The sequence below is a fragment of the Castor canadensis genome, chromosome 12, assembly GCF_047511655.1.
Source record: "Castor canadensis chromosome 12, mCasCan1.hap1v2, whole genome shotgun sequence".
NCBI classification, from domain to species: Eukaryota; Metazoa; Chordata; class Mammalia; order Rodentia; family Castoridae; genus Castor; species Castor canadensis.
The window spans coordinates 129,122,132-129,141,341 of record NC_133397.1 but is presented as its reverse complement, the minus strand read 5'-3'; the positions used below and the strand labels follow the sequence as shown (position 1 = coordinate 129,141,341).

Here is a 19,210-nt window from a genome sequence, read left to right as displayed (position 1 = left end):
GCCGAAGGATTGTGGGTAAGCGGCTTGTCTAGGCATTGTGAAAGAAACCACCAGTGACACACCAGTCACTGTTACACATGTTGTGACAGGGTCTCCTGCCTTGAACTTCTCCTGCCTCCAGCATGCTGGCGTTACAGGCACCACTACACGCAGGCTCCTGTGCTACTTTAACAAGCTTTAAGATGTACTTTAAAAATATTTCTGCAAATGAAGAAACATGCTCAAAGGAATTTTGATTTCCAAAAGCCACCGAATTGTCAATCATCCAAGAACATCCGACACAATTCCACTTTATGTTGGGTAAATATTAGGGTTCCCAAGCCATATTCCAGACCTAGAGAATGAAGACATTTGCACTGCACAAAATGGAACCCTGGGGTGGAGATGAGTGAACAAGATCCCCGAGTGCTTGCTCACCATCCAGACTTGGAACTGACGATCTTTAGGGACAATGTGTGTTTGGGCAAGAGATCAAAAGAACAACACAGAAGTGGTGTGACAGACACAGAAAGCACGCGCAGGACTGAGATCAAGGGAAGGAAGCAACAGTATTCATGACCGCAGGTAAGGTTTCCTTTAACAGTGATTTTTATTGTGGGAGACTGTTCACCAGTTGTCACACCAGCTAGAAAAACTATTACCTGCTGAACTAGCTTCTCTCACAGCTTCAAAGAATTTTCACTTGAGGTACATAATTACACGTACATGTTTTTAAGACAGTGTTTAAGGGTAAATATACTCAACAGGAAATTACAGTTCAATTTATAATTGCAGTGCTGTTTTCAAGCATTTACTACTGTGTGTGTTGACGTTCATGTGAAAGAACAGTCCATTCTTACTGATCCACATACAAATCAGAATGAACTCTAGGTTTTAGCTAAAATAGTTTAATTTTATATAATCAACAGCCAAAAACAAAATCACCTCTCATGTGGTAAGTAGCTTACTTGATTTTAGCCTAACTTTAATTTAACTTTAAAAAACATCAAGTAAATATGCCTTTAAAAATACTGAAGATTTTTGTTGTTTACAAATTTTACCTTCTTGGTTAATACACACAACAAGGTTTTTCTTTGTTTTCTAAGTAAAGCCACTGTTGGTCTCATATAGTAGGAAGTCACTGAACTGTAGGTTTAAACAGTGGCACTAGTCTCACACACAGGCTACGTAAGGGACTCTAGCACAGTAACAGCCATGGGGAAGAGGTAGAGTTCTCAATCACAGCTTCATAGAAGACGTGTAGCTCCTATCTGTGCCCTGCCTTATTAACTCTGGTACTGTAGATCTGCTTCCCTAAAGGAAAAGGGAGGCTCTTCACAGGCCCCTGTTCCAAGGGGATTTCCTAGGTACCTGACGTGACATGTCTTCTTGGCCCAGGAAGGCAAATGATCCATCTGGCATTTATCTCATTTGGTAAAAGCCTCAGAATAGGGAAATAAAACCTTCTGTTCTCCAAGGGGCCTACAGAGGGGGGAAGGTCTTTCTGTAGAAGTGAGTGTAAACTGCAGATGAAGTCATTGTACTTCTCTGGGTACCATTATTGCTTATCAAGAATTACAGCAACATACCCAACCTGTTTCTTACTCACAATGCAGTTATACTAAAAATGTGTAACTAAAATTTCATTCATGATGAAGTTAGAGATTACTAGTATTTGAGTAAGTCTACAGACTACAGATTACAATAAACTAGATGGAGAGTTTTTATGTGTCTATGGCTTATTTACATATTAGGTGTTTTTAATTCGGGATTCTGTTTCTAATCCCTCATAGACTGACCATTTTATTAAAGTTACAAAAATACTGTAATAAGCTTGCATACCCTGTGCTAAATCTTACAGTAGGGCTTACATTTCATAAAATGTACGATACTTACGACAGTAACTTGAAAGAGAATAAACAGCAAAAACCCCACAACAGCCAAATAGTTTCCTAGAGATAAGGATGAGCCCATCCATCCCGATGCTTAGGTGAACTTCAGATCAGGTATTCAGATTTGCCTCAGTTCTTTTTTATTGTTTCTGATAGTTCTGAGATCTTGAAAAGGAGGTATTTACACTAGGCCCAGATCCTCTGAGTATTTTCTGCACAACTGCTGGTAACGATGTATTATCAAAGTCAATAATCATGTTAAAGCCAACACTGGTGACACAATATAAAAATAAATTTTATCTCATATTTAACTTTAAAGTCCTATACCTTAAGGTCTAGTAGATTATATTTTATTTTCAGAGACTGAGCCTTTATATATCTTTACTTTGGATAAACCTTTAAGTATATACATTCCAAAGAGAAAAATCTGTCCTAATTTTAGTAAGAATGACTTTACAGTTTTAAGGATTATCAAAATGTCAGTTTTTGGGATTATAAACTAAGTATGTAAAACTACTATTTTTTTTTTTTTTTGCTAATGGTTTACATTGTTAATTTATTTGGTTTAAAAATATCAAAAATGTTACTTCATTTCAAAGCTCTGCTTCTAGTTATCTTCAGAAGATACATAAACAGAAGAAAGCTGGCAGAATCAGTCCATGATTACCTAATTCCCAATGATTTCTAACTTACTGTATTGAGAACTTCCACAGTTAACTTGCAATTGGCACATTTTACAGAGAAATTTCTGGATAAAAGTAGATTGTTTGGTATTGCATTTAGATTAGGCCCAGTGCTCGTTTTTTTTCCACTCACCAAATTTTTCAAGCTTTGTAAAATGCAGTTATTAATTCATCTTCATTCAATTAAAACCTACATTTTATAAAATATCCTCTTACACACAGAAGCACAACTGGGTCCACCACTTGCACAGAAGGTGAAGACCTCCTTTCACATTCAAATTTTGCTTGTCTTACACCTGGTACCTGAAAGCATTTTGGAAAGGGCAATTAATGGTCTTGACCGTAACAGTGAATCACATTTTCGAGACTTAAGTTCTACTTTTCCTCTTATCCTCAAATAGACTCTTCAACATGTAGACCTGGATGGCCGATACCACCACCATGGCCACTAAATTAACCACAGACCAGAAGTTGACTCTGTCAAAGTTGCCTTCTTGGATGTTCCGATCGCGAGCTTCAAAGGCTCGAAGCAGAGTCTGTATGTGGCCACTTTTGCTTAGTCTGGACTTGATGCTATTGATGGACTCCTGGAGACACAGAAAACATTTTTACTGTGAAGAATATTAGATGTCTTAAAAATAAGCTTATGTTAGGTTTTTTGTTTTTTTTTTTAAAAAGACAGGGGTGCACAATTCAAGTAAGGGATAGATACAACTTGCATTACATGAAGACCCCTGTAAGGTTATATAAAGTTCTGATCAATTTACATTAATGCTTATAGTTATCCAACAAAGGTACTATGAATTGAAATTATAGGAACTATCTCAGTGGCACAGCAATTAAAGCTGTTGTGCACTTAAGTACACTAGGTTAATAACTTGCAGAGAAAGTGAAGACTTTCCTTTCACATGAAAACTTGTTTTATACTTAGTATACCTGAAGACACATTGGAGTTTTGCATGTTTTCCTTTTCAACCCTTACAACCATATGAAAATGATTTTCCCCCCGCTTTCATTAGCATATGTTCATTGCACACTGGTCACACGGCCCCCAGAGTCCCCCCAGCACTCCTCCCCGACACTGCCCCAGTCTTTGCCTAGTGTCTAAATATGTGCTTATAGTATTTTGAATATAATTTTTAAATGTTGTGGCCAATAGAACATCTAATAAAGTACTTCAACACAAAGTCAAAGTATTAGTAAAATTAGAAAATACTTCATTTTAGATGTACATACTGTACAATCAAAAGTACAATTATCCAAAATGTCTGAATATCACATCTATAAAACAATCTAAGATGCACTCTTTAAGTTACACATCTTCTAAAAAAAACAAAACAAACCTGTAATAGGGTCCTGTTGAAATAAGTGATGTGAAAACCATAAGAAAGTAAAAATCAAGATTTGAAATATGTCAAAATATTTATGGCACATGTGAAAAAAAAAAACACACTAGAAAGACTTTCCTGGTAATGCGATGTCACTGCCTGTGTCACACAGGAAGAGCTGGATGTCAATCACTGCTGTGAAAAGATGGTACTACCTGGTGCCCAGGCTCCGCCTGTAATCCCAGCTACTCAGGAGGCAGAGAGAATCGCAGTTCAAAGCCAGCGTGGAGAAATAGTTTGTGAGACCCTGTCTTGAAAAAACCCTTCACAAAAAACAGCTGGTGGAGTGACTCAAGGTGAAGGCTCTGAGTTCAAACACCAGTACTGGAAAAAAAAAAAAAAAAGATGGCAGTACTAACCAGGATGTCTTCCAGTTTCATCTCCAGCAAATCTGTCCCGGTGACATACTTCTTCCAGTCTTCTTGCTCCTGTGCCTGCTCTCCCATATTATCCAGGATTAACTCAAAGAAAATCACTTTCTCAGAAATGGTGCTGAATGTATTGTCAAAGCAGAACATGTAGTCACCGACCTCAGTCTCTACACTGTGAAAAATGGCACCTTCAGTTATCTCTATTTGAGAACAAAGGAAAAACAACTAAAGCTTACTGGTAGATTTTCTTAGTATTGACAAATAGGTTATGGTTTCTTGAGACAGAAGCAACCTGGAAACACATCCAAGTACCTGGCAACATGTTTGGCATTTATTTAATAAACTATGTTAAATGATTTTTTTTTTTTTGGTATGGTACAGGGCCTCATCCACTGAGCTACATCTCCAGTCCACGTTAAATGATCTTGATCTAATTTTTGGAAAAGTACAATTAAAAGCCTAAATATACAATTCATAAGAAGCAGTAATATCTATGCATTGCTGAGTTCAGTTCATAAGCTGAGGTCACTGTACGTTTTAGTAGCACCTGGCTGCTTTTCCCTAATTACACACATCTTGTCCCGCAGTTCACAAAGGTTACAGTGAGGCCTGTAGCCCACACAACTTTCCCCCAGTGCCATCACCTGACTGATCAAATGAGCTTAAGATATTGGTCTTGGCACTTTCATATTCAAAAGTAATTGGCCTGGCCAGAGAACTTAGTACAAGGGTTTTCTAAATTTTTCTTTTCTTTGGTGGAGCGAAAGCAAATATTCGACATGGTAGTGACATGTACTACTGTTGGCCCCAAACACAAGAAAACAAAACACTGCTTCCTTCAAGAAATGGCAAAACCAGTCACTACGTTTCATAAAGCATCAATGAAGTGCCTGTTACTTATTCAGTTTATTTCACAAGAGATTGCTGATAACTGCTGAAGAGAGTGTCTCCAAACCAACTCTGGTACGCTACTGAGTTCCTAAGAACCAACCTGTGAGAACTACTGATTGAAGTGATATATACACATATGGTCTTTTTTATTCAGCCAGATAGCAACTATAAACTACCAAGACCCTTTTACAGCATTCAGTATGCCTAATGTGTACATTAAATAAATGAATCTTGACAAAAAAGGAAATTTAATTCTAATGCTATGCCTAGCAAGTTTCCTGTTTACTGAGATGTATGTGAACTGCTCAGAGTTGCTGGGAGCTAATGTTCTTTCCTGTCCAGCATTAGGCTCTGATGTCCTGACTGTCATTGTTGCTGAATGGGCACTTTATCTGAGAACATCTTGTCTAGTCTCTTTGTCAACATGCAGCTGGGCAGAGGGGGATCCAAACTATACTTGTCATGTGAATGAAAATCTTGTGAAATCTGGATCCATTTGGAAACCTGTCAATTTTGGTGCAAGTGTCACATTCCAAAGAATGCTTAACATTTGCTGCAACTTAACAAAGGTCTAAAATGGGCAAATTTCCTTCTAACTTTCTAGATTATGTCCTCAGTGCTACCTTTTAGTGACTATGTGCTAGGGCCTGCAGGTTCATGAAACCAAAAGGTTGCCACACCAGGACTGGGGAGGCTGAGGCAAGAGCCCGGGCTACATAAGCAAGTTCTAGGGGAGCCCTGGCTACATAGTGAGACCATGTCTCATCAACAAACCAAAGAAAAGAAATCAAAAGGAGTTCCAAAATACTAAAGAAAGGCACACACGCCTGTGAGTGTGTGTGTGCCAGGTAGACTTCTATCTTCCCTACGTGACCTGAGGAAACAGACAGTGATGTGACAGGATAGTAGACCTGATACTGCAAAAAGTCTTCCCTAAGCATGTGCTTTTCTGGAGTGTGCTGCTCTTAAGACCATTTTCTTTTTGGTCACCACAGCAGTTTTGCCTCTAATGACTTGTATATGTATTTCCCACCAATTCCCTTTTTAGGATGTAAAGCCATGTAAGGACTACTGACCTGACCTTTCACACTTTTTTTTAGTTTACACTAGAAAAAAGCACAGAAGTGCATTTAAAATTTTTATGACCTCTCATGGGAGGTTTGTAAGTGATGTTTGAAACCTTCCCATTTTCAGGACACTGGCAGGCCTGTGTTATTTTCTATAGCCTTCTGCACACAACACACAGTTCTCACTTTTTTATTTCCAGCTCTATTTTCTCCTCTTCTGATTTAGTGCTTTTTGTTTAAGCACAAGTTAAGTGAATGGATTTCAACATGCACACCACAAGTGGCAGTAGCCAGCACTTGCACACTCTTTGTATTTCAGTGCTCCCATGCTGCAGCCCTTTCACTACACTGGAACTGGAACTAGAACTGGGCATGACTGGTCTTCTGGTGAAATGCAGTGCAAGCTGGCCAGGTGCCTGCTCTGGTCACGCTGCCTGCCATGGCCACAGATGAAGCTTGGTTTTCTGACTTTCAAGCTGACTTTCCTAGAATGCTGCTCAGAACATTCTAGAAGAATGCTGCCAGCATTCTCTGCAATCTCTTATTATGGTTTGGATAGGAAATGTCCCAGAGGCTTATGTGTTGAAGGCCTGGCCCACAAGTATTCAGAGGTCACTGGATCAGGAGGGCTCTAACTTCATCAATGGGCTAACCCAGAATTCACAAACTGCAGGATGGTGGGATGAGTGTCATTCAAGAGTCGACCTTGTTCTCAGCCCCGTCACTACCTCGCTGTCTCTCTCTCTGCCTCCTGTTCACCATGATTCTGCCTGGCCATGCACAGTCTTAGAAGGGATGGAACCAAGTGACCATGGACTGAAAGCTTTCTCCCTTTAAGCTAACTTTCTCAGGTATTGTGTCACGGCATAAAAAAAGCCAACACACTCCTCACTTGGGACACACTTTAATCTCTGGAAGGAACCTGATCAAATATTGGTAAATGCAGTGGGGAGCAATTTTATGACACAAATACTAAGTGCTCGAACACAGATGTGGGCTACTTCCTGAGGAAAATGTATTCACTGTGACAGTAACTGCATAACCAGTAAACGTGTCTCTTAAAGGACAGCATCTGTCAGACCGTCCCTTCTCAATGAGTGCGATACGGCTCAGAAAGGGAAAAAAAAGTTTACCTATGATAATGGTTGTGCACCTGCAAAGCTGAAGCCTACCTTAAAATTCAATTTCTTGGCTGGTGACATGACTCAAGTGATAGAGTACCTGCAAGGCCCTGAATTCAAACCCCCAACAAGAGATTATTGAATTTCTCTCATTAGGTTATCTCAGTAACAGCATAACTTCACAGAAAATGTAAGAGATGGATGCAAGAACAATGCTATACAATGATGTGTTCTGAACAGATCAGCTGATACTGGAAGACTGTTGGCTGGCTGACTGATTGATCTTGAAGTCATACTCAGGTGGTACACAAGCCTCTTGCCTGTAACTGGCTCCTTCGTTCAAGTTTACTTTCAATCCTCAGTGCTTTATGTTAAATTTACAGAGGCTAGTCAGCCCATCATTAATTATGCCAAGGGCACAAAAATTTTCAGTAATACCTGAATGATTATAGTAAGCTAGTTAAAATTAGTTTCCCACATCAAGCAAAAATTAAAAATTAATTTCACTATAATAATTTTCAAAAATGTAATTTTCCATTTTACTTTTGTTGAAAAATTATTTTGATTTTAAAATTTAATTACATTGCTATTACATATTTATATAAGCTTCTACTTTACATGTATAATTGATACATTACCATATAAGCAGATAAATCATTATAAGTTTCTCATAAAAAATTTATTAACGTTTAATGTTATCAGCTTAGATTTTAACTTTAGTCTTATATTTAGTTCAACTTTACTTAAGCCATTCTTAACTGTGCATTGAATAAACAGAGTAAGGTTTGGTTGGAGGCGTGGCTCAAGTGGGAGAGCACCAGCCCAGCAAGCACAAGGCCCTGAGTTTAAATCCCAGTCCTGCCAAAAGGAAAAACAATAAGCTCTATACCCAGTGCTTTATATGTAAAGCCAGATACACATAAGTTATGTATTTCACCTTTGGCTTGGCACATAAACAGACATATGGTGTATCTATGCTATTACAATTTCAAGGGACGTTAACTTGGGAAAAATTACCTGAAAAGGCTCCATGTTGGGGAGGAGGTACAGATGGGAAGAGGATGGAGAATCATGACACAGATGATGGCTAACACTTTACAGACACTCCATTTAATCTCTTTCTAATGTTGCTGGTCACAGCTTTTAGCAGAAAGGCATTTTATAATAAAAATTATACAGTATCATCCAACTAACAATGCATACATCTTCAAGAATAAAGAATAGTCCAAAATGTGTAAGTTCTAGTATGAGTGAGGATAATATTAATTCAGCTGTCTAGAAAAAAATACACTCGTGTAACCCATTCCAGGAACTACCAGACAAATGAATACTGCTTCAGCTTTTTAGTGCTATTTGGAGACTTTTTACCAAGCTCATTAGATGACAACATTCATTTCCAAGACTTGTTATTATTATTGTTTTGAGACAGGGTCTCACTATATATTCCAGGCTGGCCTCAAACTCACCATCCATCCTCCTGCCTCAACCTTCCAAGTGCTAGGATTATAGGTGTCTGCCACCAATAATGTTTGTTTCCAAGATTTTTTAAAAGAAAAACCTACTTCAGTGTTAAAACTGAGACTTTAGTTGCCTTTACAAAATTTATATGGCTAAAGATAATAGTCTTGTTTAAATCTAATTTTATGAAGTAGATTTTAAAATTTGTTGTACTGATTACAAGTGAATTAGAAGCTGGGTATAGTAGTACTTGCCTATAATCCCAGCTACTTCAAGGCAGAGGCAGGAGGATAAGAGTTTGAGGCCAGCCTGGGCAAAGGCAGCAGTGTTTCAAAAACAAAAGGGATGGGGTCTCACTTGGCAAAGTGCTTGCCTGATATGTGTGAGGCTCTGGATTCAATCCACAAACTGCATGGGGTCTTAGATGCTGGCTCTGCTCTTCACCCTCCACCAGTCCCTTAGCTACTGCACGCCTCAGCTGTGCTCACTAGGACAATGAGGGCAGTGCTGGGCACCCCAAGGGCTGTGGTACAGAGCAGAGCACATGGGAAGAGCTCCTAAATGCAATGGCTTAATTAGAGGTTACTCTGAGATAAAGCAATAACCCCTTTCCTCCTACAGTCAGATCTGATTTATCTCTAAAGGAGACCAGATAATGGGACAAAATAAAAGTAACAGAAAAGCTTTCAGTCTGAAATTTAAAGATGAACTGAATCTTTACTTTTTGTTCATACACCCATCAAAGAGAAAACATACAAGAATTGGTGATATAGCTCAGTGGTAGAACACTTGCCAAGCACGTGCAAAGCCCTGGTTATGACACCCCAGCACTGAAGGAAAAAAAAAGACTAAAATTAAATTCTACTTCTCTATTTTATTTATTAATGGCTTACACTACTATTTTTCTGTGTCCTATGTAGGAAAAAAATGCCATTTTATGAAAAGTTATTTTAAATTAGTATCCTAAAAAATTATGGTTGAGGCATTTCTATTTCTCACTCATTCATACATGTACTTAGTATTTGCTGAGTATTGCTTACATGCCAGGCACTTCAGTTAACAAAGACCAGTAATTACAGAAATAGCTCGTACTCACAACAGTGCTATGTGCCAGGGATGTGCTAAGCATCATATGGTACAAAGCAAGAGTTTTGGTTCATCCTGTCTCCACCCTGTATGTGTATCCCTGCTGACTTATTTAACTTCTCTGGGCATCCTTATCTGTAAAATGGGAATTGGGAATCAAAGAGTCTATCTCATCATGAGCTGGAACATGCCAACCTTAGCATACAGCAAACATTAGACACTTGGTATTTGCCCTTTCTCTTTCTATAAGCTCATAGCTTTAACATGTAACGATACTGACTAAAGAAAGTGCTGTAGTAAAGCATACCAGTGAGATACGAATAGACACGTGAGCTATAAGAAAATATGGCCTTTTGCCAAACTCAAGAGTGGCAACAAGTATTTTCTTTCTATATTGCTTCCTACAACCAGCTACTGACTTTCTGGTTTTCTACTGCTCTAAAAAGAGTGATTACAATACTGAAGACTTCATGTAATTACCTCACACTTTAGAATAAGTTATAATAAAAAAGTAAAAATAAAGAGTGAGGTGAGATGTGAGTAAAACAATTTATAGACACACACAAAGGTGTATTGTCTTTTAAGAAAGAAAACTATGGACAAAGATGATATAACCCAAGGCTGGCAAAAACTTGAGGTACAAGCTGGGCCAATCACTTTTCAGTTAAAGTAGAAAACCTGTGCCAGCCAGAGGCGTGTGTAATGCCACAATAGAGTGGATATAAAACCCAGGGAAACCAATTTGCTTAACCAAGATAAACGCCAGCTAGGCACAGTGCCTGTAGTGGCATGTGCCTGTATCATAGCTACTGCAGAGGCTAAGGCAGGAGAATCCCTTGAGCCCATGGAATTGATTGAGGCCAGCCTGGACAACACAGTAAGACCCCAACTTCAAAAAAAAAAAAAAGGAGAGAGGAATAATGACATAGAAGATGTTTTGGCTTAGAAGGTGGCTCACTATCAAAGACTTAGAGTCATTTGGAATTTCTAATACTAATATTTAGTAATAAGTGCCTTGCAGACACCTCACTGGTATTACTCACCTAAAAGACTTTAATCTAAAGAGATTACTTACGTGTGAACGCCATCTGATTTTCTTTGTTCAAAAACTAAGGTTTTTCCTTCTGGAGAGGCAAGATGGAAATCAATATCTAATCCTGCTCCGTCTAAAACCTATATAAGGGCACACAAGAGAAAATGTAAATTACAAACTCTGAAGATAAAAGTATATAAAGTAGATCGTTTGATGAAGATTTTCCCTCTAAACCTGGAAAGCCACCAAAGTCACAGCAGATCTAGAAAGGAACTAGAAGCCTGTGGACTTCATTGTCATTCACCTTGAAACCTGGCCTTTCTGTGCCATTCCTGTCACCATCACCTAAATGAAGGCCTTTTGGACATCACTGAGATGCTCTCACTGAGAAGCCCACAGTTTGCACAGAAACACAAGACACTCTAAAACTCAGGGTCTGTACTTGCTAAGCAGGCCATGACCCAACCCTTTTTGCTCTTGTTTTTTTGGTTAGGGATACAGTCTCGAATTTTTGCCCACATAGCCTGGACTGGGATCCTGCTATTTACCCCTCTACATAGCTGGGATGACAGGCATGTGCTACTACCACGCCTGGCTTATTTGTTGAGATGGGTCTTGCTACCTTTTAGACTGGGCTGGCTTTTAACCTTGATCCTCCTGATATGTGCCTCCTAGTAGATGGGATTATAGGCACCTGGCCAGAAAAACTTAGTTTAAAAACACACAAAATACATCTAAAAATAAACATGCTTAAATAATACATAATGTAAAACTAAGCTTTCAGATTATTTCAGTGGAATATGAGGAGGACAGTAGTAAACAAAGTTGGTTTGGTAAAGAGAAACAGACTGATTTTGACCAGAGTTAAGCACATTTAAACATTAAAATTTAGGAACATTCAATTTGGCAATATAAAACATCATAGATAACCTAAAAATCCTCTCACTATAAAACCCTTGGTTTCTATCCCCAGGACCAAAATACAAAACAAAAACTCCTGGAAATGCTGGATTATCTTCCAAAACTAATCCTTTCAACTGCATAACCAGGCACAGGGGTAGGGTGGAAGGGAGGAAAAAAAGACACCAATACCAGAGTGGTAAATAGAATTTGTGGAAAGGGTTAGTTTACTCATCATAGTTATCTTGGTTTAGTACTCCCATGATGACAGGGAATAAGACTGAAAATGAATTATGCAGGAAGCAGTTATGGAGAATTATGCTAATATATCTTTAGTAAAAGGGGAAATTAAAACAAGAAAGTCCACCAGAACCTGAAGACCACAAGAAAGCTTATCCATCTTGGGCTCAAATCATATGGGAGACAGCAACACACACTCACCAGATAGTTCATCTACAAACTTACATATCAAGCAATTTTGTAGTTCAAATTTTTACCATCCACATGTTTAGAAACCCAAGCAGAGAAATGAGTATAAAAAGTTGGCCACTGCTAGACATTGTGGTCCAACCCTATAATCCCAGCTACTTGTAAAACAGAGATTGGCAGGATCGTGGTTCATGGCCAGCCTGGGGAAAAAGTTTGCAAAACCCCACCTCAACCAATAAAAGTTGGGCATGTTGTGGTACACACTTGTCTATCTTAGCTATGAAGCACAGAAAGGAGGATCAAGGTGAGGCTGACCTGGGCATGAAGCAAGACCCTAACTCAAAAACCCCAAAGGGGCTAGCAGTTAGAGTGGTACAGTGGCTGCCTACCAAGTGTAAGACCCTGAGTTCAACCCCCAATACCACCAAAAACAAACAAAAAAATTGGCCTCCAGATATTTCTGGAGGGTTCTACCCTCAACCAAGGCCATGCAGAATTTACACAAGACATATCCTGATAAGCATGGGTATGGGTGGGTAGCTTCTGACATGGCTCCCCATGGTCCCTGGCTTTCTGATGTGCATACTCTGTGTAATAAATATAATATGGCAAAGGGATGAGATACCCTACTTCATAATTAGCTTACAAAAGATTGTAACTTTCATACTCCTAGCTTGCTTTCTCTTGCTCGCTCTTCCTCTTAACTTCTCAGTCTGATGAAGCCAAATGCCACATTGCAAGATGTTTAATGAAGAAGTTCACATGACAAGAAACTAAGGATGGCCTCTGGCTAACAGCTTATAAGGTAAAGAAGCCTCACTCCAACAACTTGTTCTATCAACAACCATTAGTGAGCTGGGAAAGGTCCTTCCCTGCTGAGCCTGAGAGGACTGCAGACTTGTTGAGATCAGAGTAGAAGACCTGGTTAAGAAGTGAGTGATTGCTGGCCTATACAAACTGTGAGCTAGTAAATGTTCTTGTAAGCCACTAAACTTTGGAGTTAGGTTTACATCAATAGATAACTCATGGATGTACATAAAGAAAGGAGAGCATCAGGGAAGGAATAAAGGAAGGTAAAATAAATCCTTTTACTTTTGTTAGTTATCGAATAAATTATTCAAAGTCATGATAGCAACAGTGTACTGGGACTGCAGCGTATGGACAAGTGACATGAATAATAACCCATCGAGGCAGCAGGGAGGAACTGGAAATATTCTGTTAATAATCCCATGAGATCATTACATTTGAGTGGTGGAAGCATACCTATGAAGAGAGCTGCCAGATGAATAACAACGTGCGGACTATCTGAAACCCACTTTAAATATAATGACACGGGCTAGAGACTTCAGAACAAGAAAATGATAACGTAAGGTAGGGTGCTACATATGAAAAATGGGAGCCCGACATGGTAGCACACACCCGTAATCCCAGCACTAGGGAGGCCCTATCTCTAAAAACAAAAATCATAATAAATGGGTCACGTTTCCAAGAAAGCAAACGGTCCTTAACACATATGCATTTAGCAACATGCACCAAATGTTAGGCAAAAATTGATAGAACTAAGAAGAAACAGACAAACCCATTCTAGATGGAGACTTTTTTCCCTCTATTAGCAACTGGCAGATCAAGCAGGCACAACTCAGAAGGGATAGAGGTGGGCAGAAAACCATCATCAATCAACTTTATCTACTTTGGAGGAACATCTGCGCTAACAGCAGTCTTTTCAAACTCAATGGAACTCTCACATTAAATACGGTTCACATTCTAGACCATAAACACATTTTAACTTGTACTGTCAGACAGTAAAGGAATTAACTCAGAAATCAGTAACAGAAAACTTCAACATGAAATCCATCCTATTTGGACTTCCAGGTATATGAGCAAACGAATCTCCTGACTTGGGTTGTTTAATTTTTTTCATAATTGGGAACTCTATAAAGATTATAAAGATCATGGCCATACAAATTATTTTAATTAAAGATAATCAAAATCCTCTACCTTAAATGTTTGTATGAGTATGAGAAAAAGGCATGAAAGAATTCACATTTAAGAGGATGACAAGAATTCGTTAGTGATTAACTTGCTCGAAGAAGGTCATATATTAACTTTTATGTAGAAGTAAAAAAATTAATAAAAGTCAATGAACCAGAAAAAAACCAAAATATTCAAAAGCCAAGTTTTTCAAAGCCCAATAAAGCAGTACTATCTACTTCATATATATATGTAAAACACATATACCTGTATGGCATATTTATCTATCTATCCATCTATAGGCATACCATACATACCTGCAGATAAAGTGTAGCGAAGGAGGCTGAAGGTGTGACTCAAGTGGTAGAGTGCCTGAGTTCAAACCCCAGTACCACCAAAAAAAGACAGAAGATATTCTAAATGGCATTAGGTATTACATAAGTAAAATTTAAAAATTAGATGTAATGGACAACTTATTAGAATAACACTGAAATAGGACTCAATACAAAAACTGAAAAGGCTCATGTTTGACTCATCCATGCATTCAGTAAATACCCTTAATTTGTGTAATGCACCAGGTATTGTTCTAGGTTCGGGGAGTATTTTCTAGTCAACATTTCTGAATGTTTATCAGGTATCACACAGAATGCCTTTTACATGTATTAACATATTTACTCTTCACAGAAACAGTAGGAAGCAGGTGGTTATTGTCATCATTTTATATTATTTATGGCAATCATGGCACAGAAATACCATGACCACAATACCTTGTGGTCAAAATGATCTGTTTCAAGACACAAATTTAATCAAATTGACCTTCTTCAATTTTTCAACAGCTGCTAACACTCTCTGTAAAAGACCCATATCCTTCATAAGGATACCTTGAACTGATATCCTTGAAAGGTCACACGCGGTCTGGTCATACAACCTTCTCTAGAATAGTCCTATAGAACTTTTTCTACTCCAGTGGGTCAGTGTTTCAAAGTCATCCTGTTTTCTTCCTAGGCTCTTCCACATATACTGTTCTTTTTACCTACTGTCTTTTTCCACTCACCCCCTTCTGACTAGCAAAAACCTGATTATTCTCAGTCCTTAACTCCACTTTTGGGATAACCTCCCTCAATTTCTAGATGAAGTCAAATCCTCCTACTGAACACACTTACAGCATTATATTCACTTGCTTCATAAGACCTTAATTGGAAATTGGAATTATACTTTTACAGCTAAATCAATTGTTTTTCTCCGTACTTGACTATTTTAGGGTATGGACCATATTTTTTCTCAACATTGCATCCCTAGCACCTGGGCTAGTGCTGACACATTTTAGTGCTTAATCTTTTTTTTTTTTTTTTGGTGGTACTGGGATTTGAACTCAGGGCCTCACACTTGCTAGGCAGGTGCTCTTACTGCTTGAACCACTCTGCCAGCCCGTGGCTTAAATTTTTAAATGATCTCTTTTATTCATAAGATACATGTATTATTAAGACATTTCAATTACTTACAATAACACAATGTGATTTTGTCAAATTACAAAAAAAAAAAAAAAAGTCTCCTGAAATCTACTATGTAAGAAATTATTTTAAAACTCCAATATGTCATAGCAACCAAGGGCAATGCTGGAGTGTCTATTCAATAATATTGTGAAAACCAATGTTGGGGCTCAGAAAATGATACCTCAAAGTAAAGACTTCAGAAGTAGAGCTTATTTCTCATCCTTTCTTTACTCCTCACTTTCTCCTGGGCAAGCCATACAGACTAGAATTATTCTTACCCAAGAGAGTTTGGAAACCATAACTCCTTTTTCCTAAAGCCAGTCATAAGACTGAAACTATTACTCTTAATTTTCCCCCACTTTTCTGTGTAAGATTTGGTCCATAAAGAAATTCTCTGATCTACTTAATTTGATATAGATCATAAGAACCCTCTTCTAGAAGGGGTCCTGTCCTATGCCCAGAAGAAAGGAATGCTTCACACAGACCAAAAAAAAAAAAAAAAAAAAAACTGAGCAGGCCTTGCTGGGTTTCCCAGCTCAGTCAGACTATTAAATCACACCCTTTTTATCTAATTGTTTCTACATGGCTGGCTGTGTTTCACACAATCTAAGAATAAAGATGCATAGTATATCCTGAGCTTTGGGGTCTTTAATCTGAATGCTCCTGTGTTATGTAAAACTATGATCACATCAATTTGTTTTGCTTTTGTCTCATATTAAGAAACCTTCAGGAGGATGGAGGAGAAATTTCCCTTTGCCCCTAATTTTAAGACAAAACAATGAGTAGCTTACAGGTACTGGGGAATTCATCATGAACTTGGAAAATGTAAACAAAGGGTTGAAGACAATCTCTGCTCCCACAAACCCTCTAACACTAACATTACAGGCATTAGTAACATAGGACTTTGCTTCTCTTCCTAATCAAAACAAGTAGCGTGGGGAAAATGCTTTGAACGACACATAAGTCACTTTAAGATGCAAAACATGCGGGAGCTGGTTACACCTGTAATCCTAGGTACTCAGGAGGCAGAGATCAGGAGGATTGTCGTTTGAAGCCAGCCCAGGCAAATAGTTCAATCTCGAAAATACCTAACAGAAAGAGGGATGGTGGAGTGGCTGAAGTTGTAGGCCCTGAGTTCAAGCCCCCTGGGGGGTGGGGGTGGGGGTGGGGGGCAAGATGCAAAGCATGAAGTTAAAGGAAGCTATTTACTATGCTAGAGGTAAAATTAATAGTCACTGAATATTTGCTGTGTTAGAGATGGTCTTAGAACATTTACTAAACTAACTTGTTTTAAATTGACTCCATGAGATTAGTTACTATTATCTCAAGTTTTCTTTTTATTTTGGTGATACTGGGGTTTGAACTCAGGGCTTGCTTGGCTTGAGCCATACCTCCAGCCCTATTATCTCAGTTCTGCAAGTGAGAAGCTAAGTAACTTGTTCAAGATCACACAAGTTGCAAGTAGGAGTCAGGATTCTGAATGCAGGTTTTGAACCCAAGAGGTCAGTAGTTAAAATAGATTTTTTCCCTAAGAGTGGGTAAGTATTGAGGAATTTTTGAAATACAAAAGTTTTTTTATCTAGACTACATCATTAACCCCCTAATTGGTTTCCTTGCCACTATTTTGCTTCTTTAAATCCATCTTTTGCAATGCAGCCAGCAATCTGCTTCAATTATAAATGGTCTTGCACAAAATAAAGGAAGAGCTACTTAGCACAGCACGTAGGACTATGGTTCATGACCCATAACCCCACCTCTTGTCTAATTTCCTTTTCTGTTACTCCTACCCTAGGTTTTCTAGTCTTAAAATCAAATAAAAACGCAATGCTTGTGGCATACACTGTGTACATATTTAAGTCTAAACACTCACACTAGGCATTTTCTGAACTATTTGTCTATTCTTTTTTTCTGATATGCACCTCATTTCTTGCACTTCTAACTTAAGCATCTTTCCGAATTGAATCTTAATTTCGCTAGGAATCCTCTTCTGAAACCCAGAGGTGATCCTCCTTTAGCAGGACTTAACCATACTTTGTTGAAATTGCCTGTTTACGAACCAGTAACTATTAAGCTACTTGAGAACAAGACTTTCTCTTTATTTGCCCCTTCCCCCTCCAATTCCTGGCACATATTGACTGTTCAGTATGTTCTGAACTTTTGATAATTCTATGACCCTATACTTTAGTTTGTGCTTACCTTATGCATCTATAAATCTAATCCTAAACTTCTTCGTATAAAAATTGTACATAACTTTTAATTTTGCTCTAACAGTTCCTGGTATTTAAAAGAAACGTAATTAAAGATAAAGCACACTAACACATGTTCTCTTGCAGTGCTACCTGGAAACATGGAAATTAGTTGGGTGGACTTAACTTTACAAGAAATTACCTCTACCAGAATGACTGCGTAAATTAAGGCAATTCCTTACAACAGAGCATTGTGGAGACATTAAAAAGCAAACAATGAGTCGGGGAAATGCTGTCAGCGCTAAATGAAAAAGGTTACAAAGTTTCAATGCACGTTGTAATCTGAAAATGCTGGAACGGAAATGTAACACTAAACACGGCAACAGCGCCTTCCTTTCACCCTATTTCGAAATCGCGCTCAGCGAGACGCAGTCACAACCTAAGCAGGGATCGTGGAGTCCCGACGCCGGAGCTGGTGGGAGTGGAGTGGTCAGTGTCCTCGCTTCGCCCAATGGCGAAGGACTACGTGGATCAGCTATGGGTTGTGGAATTCTGGGTGCTGGAGCGTGTGCGCTGGAGAAGCCACCGACGCCACCGGCTTGGCATCCTTCCGACCGGAGGAACGGGAAGGGCGTGGACACAACCCTGAGCCGGCCGCGCTCGCTAGTCCCGGGCTGCGGAGCCGGGCTCGGTCTCACGCGTGCGCGAAGCGGTTCTCGCCTCCCGCTGGCTCCCGTTTCCCACCAGCTCCCCATCCACAGCCAGCCCCCGATACTCCGCCGGCACCCAGTTCCCCGCCGGCTCCCCACTGGCTTACCCGGCCCCCGCCAGCTCCCTGTTCCCCCGTCTTCCAGTCCCTGCCGGCTCGCCGTCTCCCGCCTTTACCTGGTACTCGATTTCCAGCGAGGCCTTAAAGGGCATGGGCTGGAAAAAACACTCCTTCCGGCCGGCAGGCAAGGTGAAGGTGAAGTCGCTGTCCAAGGAGGGCGCGAAGCCGGCCGCCCCCGGCAGCAGTGCAGCCAGGAGGAGCACGAGGCAGGGCAGCCAGACCTTGGCGCCCATCCCTGCCGGGGCAAGCGCTGTAGAAAGCGATGCGGACGTTCCAGCAGGGAGACCCGACGTCGGTGGCAAACACTCCCAAAGCAGTGGAAGCGCTGTCCTCCAACGGCCGGGCTTGAGGGCGGGGCCAACGATCGGGGTACGCGCCCTTCTCAGTCTCGGCCGCCCGCCTGGTACCCACAAGGCCGCAGATTCCCACGGCC

At 39.6% G+C, this 19,210-nt stretch overlaps 1 protein-coding gene across 1 annotated transcript; it reads right to left on the bottom strand.

Annotated features, from left to right (window-relative positions):
• Positions 1–565: 565 nt before the first annotated feature.
• Tmed5 (transmembrane p24 trafficking protein 5) lies at positions 566–19,188 on the bottom strand. Its single transcript, XM_020171842.2, has 4 exons — positions 18,834–19,188; positions 11,012–11,109; positions 4,302–4,485; positions 566–3,141 (listed from the first exon to the last, which is right to left on the bottom strand). Exons 1-4 carry the CDS (start codon positions 19,008–19,010, stop codon positions 2,923–2,925), a joined length of 678 nt encoding a protein of 225 aa, XP_020027431.1. The 5' UTR covers positions 19,011–19,188; the 3' UTR covers positions 566–2,922.
• Between the last annotated feature and the right edge of the window lie 22 nt (positions 19,189–19,210).